A 10,523-nucleotide genomic window follows, 5' to 3' on the forward strand; every position below is an offset into this window, starting at 1 on the left:
CCCTGCAGCCATTGAATCGACCATTAACTCTTCATACTAAGGCATCCTGGATTCAAATGTGAAGCAATCTGTCTGACAACTGATGCTTAGGCCAAAGTGGGTCATCAACGTGACAGCATATGTGCAACAGAGTGGGTGAAAAACAAAATAAAGTATGTACCTTGACTTAATTGAAATACATTTGTGAAAGAAAGCAGCATTGAAACAATTGTCTATAAATATCAATGAACATAAGTAACTTTGGAAAGAAGACTGGGCCAAATCTTTTCCTAATATAGTATGAGACTGATAAAGTAGACAGAAATGGACTCCCCAGATTTATTGCTTTTAAATTAAAGTTCTCCACACTGTTGAATCTTATTTGGATTCAGTCAAAGTCCTTTCTCCCTTGTAAAGTTTTAAATCTCTGTGGGGTTCATCAGCTTCATCAGATCAAACGATCAATGTCATCCACCCAGTATTGATGTGGATAGGAAAGTCAGTCAGAGCGATCATAGTATCAACTCCAGCATGTTTCCACCCACTAATTAATGATTCAGCAAGGTCCGAGCAGATCTTCACACAGCTGGGCTCCAGGAATCAGAAGTCCAACAGCACTAAGGACTGGCAAGAGAGAAGATGGTTAAGAAGATGGTGGCTGATCTCATCCACGCTGGGATGTTGCTTCTGACCATGTGGCTGCAGATGGAGGCCGCTGCTGCAGGTAAGCCACAACTAAAAACACTGTCAGCAAAATTTGATTGGATGAGACTGGGTAATATTTCAAAGGAGGGTTTGATGCGATGTAACAAACAAACTGAAGCAGAGCAAGATGTGGGAAAAAAGAAGGGGATTTACCCCATCTTTTCTACTGAAAGTAATTGGACTTTGAACACAACAGTTAATTAAATGATAATCATGTGAAATATATATATATTTTAAAGTTGTTAGGAGCATCATACACAGGGAAACCTGAACAACTAACTTTGATTTCTGTGACTTTTAGACTCTTTTTCTTTGGTGACTGTAGTCTGATTCACCGGAGACTGACTCACAGGAACCTTACAGTTCACAATGTGTTTTGTCTGCATGAAGCTTGGGGAAGGAAGCATCAAATGTTTTTATGAGAATCAAAAACACAAATCTAGGCTCAAATCCCTGCAGTTTCTGAAACAGCTCAGCCAAGCAGAGGAAAGGCTGCAGGAGGCGGTGCGCTGAGACAACGATTTAATTAAACATGACCCAAAAGCCTTCATTATCCATTCAGTAAGTGCAGCTGGACTGATCAATGCCATGGATTTTCATGATACAGCCACACTATCTGCCCTAATAAATAGTCACATGCAACTCATTGGCAAGCTCTGAATGTGAGCTGTTTTCTCGGGTTGTGACATGCATTAACTTCTCCAGTTCTTCCATTTTTTCCTTTCCTCTCTGGAAGCAGGCACATTGAAAGTTGACCTCACCGAGGAGGAAGGCAGTGACGGCAACACCATCAGCCATTCACAAACCCTGGTGCAGCGCCTGGAGGCCCTGCTGGTTCAGGGGAATGGAAGTGATGTTTCTCTGCGTGTGGAGACACCCAATGCAGATGAGGTGAAGGTGATCCAAGCTCACTCCCTAGTGCTCTCCCTGCAGAGCCAAGTGTTCGAGGAGATGCTACTGAGCCGCAACAGCAGCACTATGGTGCTGAGAGAGAGCTCCGACTGTGCCGCTGTGTTTGACAAGTTCATCAGGTGAGGCTGGGGCTGTGAATCCCCACCCCATAGAGTCTGACTGAGTTCACCTAAGAAAAAAAGAAATCTATGATGAGTCCAACAGAAAACTGATGAACCAGGGAAACTGCTGAGCTGCTCATTGAGAACATCTGTGGTGCATTTAAAAGACCCTAAGGACACTCCACAGAGACAATAATCAATATAATCAACACAGACATACAAAATTCTATTTCACATGTGCTAAAGAGGTTCTTGAACACCTGAATCTTAGTTTTTTTTCTGGACTGATGAAATCATCTTGTCCAATCCCCAAACTGTGCCTTTCATTGCAGGGAAAATCAAGCAAGATTAACTATTTGCACATTATTTATAAATACAGATTTAAGATTTTCCAGTTTTCAAAGTAAATTATTTAAGATATCAGTAGTTACCAAAAACCCTTTAGCATACCAAAACCTTTTATTTGCGTTTGCATCTTTAATCCTCATGCAAACAGCACTGAAGATAAAGATAGCAAATTTCTTTAACAATCTGTCTTGATATTTTAATGGAAACTGAGATTCAGGGAAACACTTATAATCCTACTTCACACTTGCACAGCATACTTTTTGCACAACATACAACAACTGAGTTATTTTCTGCCATTTTAGATAAGCCTAACAATTTTTGTCCTGACTGTTACTGGTAAAGTTTAATGCTTGATAAGGAAATTGTAATAATGTCAAAAATCAAACAAAAAAACCCGGAAAGTTATTATTTCTTTATCAAACTTGTGTTTCATGTGACTTACAGGCTATGTTCAGGATCTTCTATGGAACTTTTAAGATCTTACAGGGTACTTTTAGGAACCAGGTTGTATTATCATGTGATCTATAGGTTACTTTCCAAGAGCGAATGGGCTCTTTACAAAATCAGACAACAATGGAAGCTCTGTCAGGTTGCAAGCTTTTTCTTTGATATTGAAAACCACGTGCTCACTCAGAGTTTTGCACTGTAAGCCACAATAATGGCTACAAGTTCTTAAATAGCTTTGGAGCTGGTTTCCTTTGACGATTATGTTAGCAAAGGTAGTTGTTCAAAAGGTTCAAATGGTTTTACGGTGAACTAATGTTCAGATAAATTATAATAGAAAAACATTAAATAGAAATGGGTCGTTCAAAGCAACAATACACCAAGGATTATCAATCCAACCTCAAAGCATAACAGCAGGTCTTAGCTTCTGTAGCTCACAGTTCTGGTTACTGTTTGAGCTTCTGTAAACACAGACTACTAACTACCTGCTCAGCAATGCATGCATTTTGAAAGAAACATTTATATATGTGTGGAAGATTTGGCTGTTTTGTGGGTAACATTTGAAGATGTGAACCTGTTTCAAAACCAAAACCAAATTTGACCCGTACAACAACCTTCAGATCCTCTGCCTGCACTAAAGATCTCTGAGGAAGATGTAAACAGGCTCTTTCAGCGCATGAAAACAAAGAAAGCTGGAGGACCTGATAACGTCTCCCCATCATGCCTGAAAGCCTGTGCAAATCAACTCGCTCCGATCTTCACAAGGATCTTCAACAAGTCACTGGAGAAATGTGAGGTCCCCTCCTGCCTCAAACGATCCACCATCATCCCGGTGCCCAAGAAACCCACCATCGTAGGATTAAATGACTACAGGCCTGTAGCCCTGACGTCTGTGGTCATGAAATCCTTTGAGCGGCTGGTGTTGAAACATCTGAAAGAGATCACAGGCCCCCTGCTGGACCCCCTGCAGTTTGCTTACCGAGCAAACGGGTCGGCAGATGATGCTGTTAACTTAGGTCTACAATTCATCCTGCAACACCTCGACCACCCAGAGATGTACGCCAGGATCCTGTTTGTAGACTTCAGCTCGGCCTTCAACACCATCATACCAGACATCCTCCACCAGAAGCTCACACAGCTCAACGTCCCAGCCTCCACCTGTCAGTGGATCAACAGCTTCCCGACGGACCGACAGCAGCAGGTGAGACTGGGGAGCATCTTCTCCCGATCCAGATCAATAAGTACTGGTGCCCCCCAGGGGTGTCTTCTATCCCCACTCCTCTTCTCCCTGTACACAAATGACTGCACCTCATCGGACTCGTCCGTGAAACTCCTTAAGTTTGCAGATGACACCACTGTCATTGGTCTGATCCAAGACGGTGATGAGTCTGCATACAGACAGCAGGTGGATCGGCTGGTACGCTGGTGCGGTCAGAACTACCTTGAACTGAACCCACTCAAGACTGTGGAAATGGTGGTGGACTTTCAGAGAACACCACCCCCATACACCCCCTCACCATCCTCAACAACACTGTATCGGCTGTGGACCATTTTAGGTTCTTAGGAACCACCATCTCTGAGGACCTGAGATGGTCTTCACACATAGACACTGTTCGAAAGAAGGCCCAGCAGAGACTGTACTTCCTGAGGCAACTCAAGAAGTTCAACCTTCCACAGGAGCTGCTGGTCATCTTCTACACTGCCATCATTCAATCTGTCCTGTCTTCATCCATCTTAGTGTGGTTTGGCTCATCCACAAAACAGGACAGGTGCAGACTGCAACGAATAATCAGGAATGCAGAGAGAATAATCAGGGCTGACCTTCCCTCCATCCAGGACTTATACAGGTTTAGGGTCAGGAAAAGAGCTGCTAAGATCTCTGCAGACCCCACACACCCTGCACATAAACTGTTCAGAGCTTTACCTTCAGGCCGCCGCTACAGAGCACTGTTCACTAAAACCAGCCGCCACAGAGACAGTTTCTTCCCCCAGGCTGTTTCTGTGTTGAACATTCAATAAAGTACAAAACAACACCATACAGATGTTGCAAATGCACCTTTTTATTATATATGTGTATATTGTACATAGTAAATATGTATATTCTGTAATGCAAAAACAGAACAAAAGAGCAAAGTGTACCAGAGTCAAATTCCTTGTTTGTATGTACAAACTTGGCAATAAAGCTGATTCTGATTCTGATTCTGTTGTCTTCTTTCCTTTGTGTAGGTATCTATATTGTGGAGACATTTCTCTCCGTCTCGACCAGGCCACACCTCTGCACAAGTTGGCCTCCAAATACCAAGTGCAGAGTCTCCAGCAGGGCGTGACCCAATACATGACCCAGAATCTGGCCAGAGACTCCCCTTCAGGTCACGTGGCAGGCTGGTATGAATATGCCCTGCAGGCTGGGGATGTTGTATTGAGGGATAGCTGTCTACAGTACCTGGCCTGGAATCTGACAATGGTGCTGCAGAGTGGGGAATGGGTGACCATCAGCAATCAGCTGCTCATGACACTGCTGCAGCGTTCCGACCTTGTCCTGCAGAGTGAGATGGAACTCTTTGCAGCTCTGGAGGCCTGGATTATCCAGAACGAGCCTGATGGTTTGACGGTGGAGAACGCATTAAGAGCTGTGCGTTATGCCATGATGCCCCCTAGGGAGCTGTTCCACCTGCAGACCCAATCTACTGTCTTGGCTCGCTATCAGGAGTCAGTCCGTGACCTGCTCTACATGTCCTACCAGTTTCACTCTGCCTCGCCACTGCAGATGGCAAAATACTTTGACGTGAACTGTAGCCTCTTTGTCCCTAGAAACTACCTGTCTACAGTGTGGGGTTCACCTTGGATTATCAACAATCCGACACGGGACGACCGCAGCACCAGCTTCCAAACTCAACTGGGGCCCAGCAGCCATGACGCCAGCAAACGAGTGACCTGGAATGCCCTGTTCTCACCACGCTGGTTACCCCTCAGCATGAGGCCGATGTACACAGAGACTGGCGCCATGCAGCCAACACGTGTGGAAGGAGGGCGCCCTCGCATCATCATCACTCCAGCCACATCCAGTGCAGACTTTGCTGGAGTGAACTTCCAGAAGACCGTTCTTGTGATGGCTCAGCACCATGGTAAGCTGATTGTGAAGCATGTCTACAACTTCCACCAGAGCACAGAGGAAAACGGTGACTTCTTGGCCGAAGCCAACCTGTATCGCCGCACATCTGATTACCTCATCGACAGCTCCCTCTTCCTCCATGTTGTGGTGAAACCACTTTACCAAACCCTCATAACCAACAAGAACTGACTCCCGCAGTTTGACCAATTCAGCCCTCACTCATATCTGAATCCTAGCCGGGTCTTTTGTTTGTCTTTTCACATAAAAGTACTGTTTTCATGGGGCAACTAAGATTTTGAGTGTTCCTGTCTGGTGGCAAGGTATGAGAGTGAAATCATGGGTCCTCATGATTTCCCTCTTCATGGTGCTATTTTCCGTTTTTGCACTGTCAACAAATCACATTGACAAATCCATCTAAACTGCTTAACAGCCTTAAAAAACAACAACAATGCGGTTGAAAGTTTTTTCATGCTTTGGTTTTGAATTATTGACAGTGGGAAAAACGAAAACATCCAGCGGGTTTTATGGTGCTATTCACTCAGTCTGGGCTTTCACCTAGTTAGCGCTACTTAAATGATTTGTTCTTCAAATACATTTTAGTGTACAATTTTTGAAGGTTGAGGGAAATTTAGGCGAGCATATTTTAGCAGATATATAGGACCACAATGAAGTGTGGATTAAACAACAGTTATGTTTCATTACATCCTGAACAAATTCTTAGAACCATGGAAAAAGTAACACATATTTCCATTTCACTCTAATGGATCATAACCAGGTTGTAAGTTGAGCTTTATGTTCTGAAACCCCATTTGGGGTAAGTAATTGTTTACTGGGCCCCAAATCTTTATTCTAACATTAGATTTTTTTTTTATTATCTTTTATCTGATTTCTTTATTTCTTTTACCCTCCTGTACAAAACTGTAGATATCCCAACACTTAAGCACTTAGTTCATTAAGGTCATTGTTGTTTGTATATGGATTTGTGCTACCTATTAATAAAGACTTTTACAGTTTTGTGTATCATGTTGATTTGCAAAAATAGAGTGCTTTGCAAAAGTATTCATACTCACTGGTCCAATAAACTAAGTAGTCAATAACTGTGAAGTGGAAGAAAGGGGACTCATGTTTTTGAATTTTACAAATAAAAATCTACAAAAGGTGTTGCATGCATTTTAATTGACCCCTTTAATTCAATATCACTAAATAAAAATCACCTTAACAAATCACTTTATAAGTATAGGGACATCTTTGTGCAATTTAACCTCAGTATAATTACACCTGTTCTGTGTAGGACTCAGAGGTTTGTTACAAAATAATAGAGAACAAACATCATGAAGACCAAGGAACACAGCAGGTCAGGGAGCATGTTTTGGAAAAGCTTAAAGCAGGGTTAAGTTATAAAACAATATCCGAATGTTTGAACATCTCGCAGAACACTGTTAGAGAATTTAAGTACACCCTTTCATCAAACTTTTTGACAGGTGGGCGGGACTTCCGGTGAGGGCGGGATTTCCGGTTGGCGCCATGGGGGCGCCATGTGGTTGCCATGTGGGCAGGAGGTCACGTGGTCAAGCAGGTGGTGTGTCCAAGGGGGCGTAACCGTGGATGCTGATTGGTTGTCGTCATTAGGGGCAATACCTTAAATGAGTCAATTAAAACACAGGGGTGTGTTTGTTATAAATAGAACAAGACAAATATGGTATTATCGGAAACTGTTTGGCATCAGCACCAATTAAAAATAGAGGGGGTGTGTTTGTAAGCATCGTTAAACCTTGAATAACCCAATGAAAACAATAGGGCGTGCTTTAGTGTTTACTTTAAATACAGAGATGAAACTCTGCACTTTACATGCAGCATTCGTTGTAGTATGTTGATGTAGTATGTTGATTTCTTAGGAGCATTCAATTCACGGGATGAATACTGGTAGACGGTCACTGGGGTTTCGCACAGAACTGACATACCTCTTGGCCGAACCGAGGTCTGATTTTCAACCATGGTTGTTGAAGTTGATGTTGGATCCTCATCATCGGTAGAGTATGTCATGACGGGAATTCCGATAGGTATCTCCGTTGAGGAAGTATATGATGCAGTTGCTTGTTCATCATCATCATCTTGGCACGCGTTGCGTTTCTCCTCCGCTTGACGATAAACTCTCTTAACTCTAGCCATTGTTGAACGGGTGTTCTTTTTTCCAACGAATGCTGCATGTAAAGTGCAGAGTTTTATCTCTGTATTTAAAGTAAACACTAAAGCACGCCCTATTGTTTTCATTGGGTTATTCAAGGTTTAACGATGCTCACAAACACACCCCCTCTATTTTTAATTGGTGCTGATGCCAAACAGTTTCCGATAATACCATATTTGTCTTGTTCTATTTATAACAAACACACCCCTGTGTTTTAATTGACTCATTTAAGGTATTGCCCCTAATGACGACAACCAATCAGCATCCACGGTTACGCCCCCTTGGACACACCACCTGCTTGACCATGTGACCTCCTGCCCACATGGCAACCACATGGCGCCCACATGGCGCCAACAGGAAATCCCGCCCTCACCGGAAGTCCCGCCCACCTGTCAAAAAGTTTGATGAAAGGGTGTACTTAAATTCTCTACTGTTCAATCCAGCATCAGAAGATGGAACGAGTATGACAAAACCGTAAAGCTACAAAGACATGGCTGTCCACCTAAACTGACAGGTCAGGCAAGGAGAGTATTGATTAGAGAAATATCCAAGAAGTTCATGGTAACTCTGGAGGAGATGCTGAGCTACAGAGGGAGAATCTGTGGACAGGAAAATTATTAGTCATGCACAAATTTGGCCAATATGGAGGAGTGGCAAGAAGAAAACCATTCATGAAAGTCTTGTTTGCATGTTGTCACAAGCTGTGTACGGGACGCAGCAAACTGGTGAAAGAAGGTGCGCTAATCAGATGAGACCAAAAGTCAACTTTTTCACCTACAACACCAATTCCAATGACGTTGAGATGTTGTGTGAAATCTAAATAATTCAATTCAATTCAATTCAGTTTTATTTATATAGCGCCAATTCACAACACATGTTGTCTCAAGGCACTTCACAACAGTCAGGTACATACATTCCAATTAATCCTAACCATTGAACAGTGCAGTCGGAGTTAGCTTTTTATTCAAATTGGATAAAAAGTTTTTATGTCTAAGGAAACCACGCAGATTGCATCCAGTCAGTGACTTGCAGCATTCACTCCTCCCGGATGAGCATGTAGAGACAGTGGACAGTCACCGGCGTTGACTTTGCAGCAATCCCTCATACTGAGCATGCAAATAAAAACAGAATACAATGCAAATCCCTTTTAACCTATATGCAATTGAATACACTACAAAGACAAGATATATAATGTTTAAACTGAGAAACGTCATTGTTTTTTTGCAAATATTCACTTACTTTAAATTTGATGCAATGCAATCCAATCCAAATGCAGTCAGTTCCAAAAAGGCTGGGACAGGGGCAACAAAATACTAGGACATTTGAAGAATGCTCAGAAAACAGCTGTTTGGAACATTTCACTTGTGAACAGGTTAACTGGAAACAGGCAGTCTCATGATTTGGCATAAAAGAAGCATCCCCAAAAGGCTCAGTCATTCACAAGCAAGGATGGGGCAGGGTTCCCCACTCTTCCACAAAGTTGTGAACAACTGCTTGAGCAAATAGTCCAAAAGCATGTACATTTGCACGGAATTTACGGATTTCATCATCTATAGTCCATAATACCATCAAAAGATTCAGAGAATCTGGAGACGTCTGCACTAATATTGAATGCCCATGACCTTCAATCCTTCAGGATGCAATACTGACATCATTCTGTGTCAAACTACCACGTGGGCTCAGGAGCACTTTAGAAAATCATTGTTTTGTGTTTACCTTGGTTAACTGTGTTAACCATCAGTTAATACAGTTCATTGCTACATCTAGAAGTGAAAGTTAAACCTCTAGCATGCAAAGCAAAAGCTATATGTCAACAACACTCAGAAACTCAACTTTTCTTCTCTGGGCCTGACCTCATCTGAGAAAGACCGATGCAACTTTGAAAAAGTGTGCTAGTGTCTGACGAGTCCACATTCTGCACTCAGTTCCCAAACGCTTACTGAGTGTTGTTAAAAGGGAAGGTGATTTAACTTGTGTTGCAACCATCATATTCAAAATGAATTAATACTTGAAAAAAAACAATAAAGTTTATCAGTTGGAACATTAAAATTCTTGTCAAAGCAAAAGCCTCATCCTGTGATGTCACTGCCCATATATGGTAGAGGGCAATATTTTCAATATCAGGTTTACACATATGTGGTAGAAATAGTAATGATCAGTCAGTCATTTTCTACCGCTTATTCCATAGTGGGTTGTGGGGGAGCTGGTGCCTATCTCCAGCAGTCTATGGGCAAGAGGCAGGGGCACCCTGGACAAGTCACCAGTCCATCATAGGGCAACACACAAACAACCATGCACCAATTAACATAACAGGCATGTCTTTGGACTGTGGGAGGAAGCCGGAGTACCCGGTGAGAACCCACGCATGCACGGGGAGAACATGCAAACTCCATGCAGAAAGACCCCCGGTTGGGAATCGAACCCAGGACCTTCTTGCTGCAAGGCAACAGTGCTACCAACTGCGCCACTGTGCAGCCCAATAGTAATGACATAAAACAAAAATTATTATTTAATAAATTTACAATTAGTTCATTTATTTATTTATGTTTTTAATTTATTAATAGAATTTTTTTAACATAACAGTATGACTACATTATTTACATCCTAAAAAGTACATTTTACTCATCTGTTATCGACTACAAAAAAGAAATGCAGTGTGTTTTAAAAGAAAAATTAAATGATCCGATTATAAAAAACATGCAACTTAACTGACGAATGAAGAAAATTTAGATTAAAG

General features: G+C 42.2%; 1 protein-coding gene across 2 annotated transcripts; it reads left to right on the forward strand.

Annotated features, from left to right (window-relative positions):
• Positions 1-387: 387 nt before the first annotated feature.
• btbd17a (BTB (POZ) domain containing 17a) lies at positions 388-6,762 on the forward strand. 2 transcript variants are annotated; one of them, XM_047376213.1, is made up of 3 exons: positions 388-703; positions 1,424-1,715; positions 4,716-6,762. In XM_047376213.1, the coding sequence occupies exons 1-3, from the start codon at positions 619-621 to the stop codon at positions 5,788-5,790; spliced, it is 1,452 nt and encodes a 483-aa protein (XP_047232169.1). In that variant the 5' UTR covers positions 388-618; the 3' UTR covers positions 5,791-6,762. The 2 variants fall into 2 exon arrangements, with proteins under 2 accessions (XP_047232169.1, XP_047232168.1); XM_047376212.1 differs by having other exon boundaries at positions 390-703; positions 1,421-1,715.
• The last annotated feature ends 3,761 nt before the right edge of the window (positions 6,763-10,523 follow it).

This window comes from Girardinichthys multiradiatus, chromosome 10 (assembly GCF_021462225.1).
Source record: "Girardinichthys multiradiatus isolate DD_20200921_A chromosome 10, DD_fGirMul_XY1, whole genome shotgun sequence".
NCBI classification, from domain to species: Eukaryota; Metazoa; Chordata; class Actinopteri; order Cyprinodontiformes; family Goodeidae; genus Girardinichthys; species Girardinichthys multiradiatus.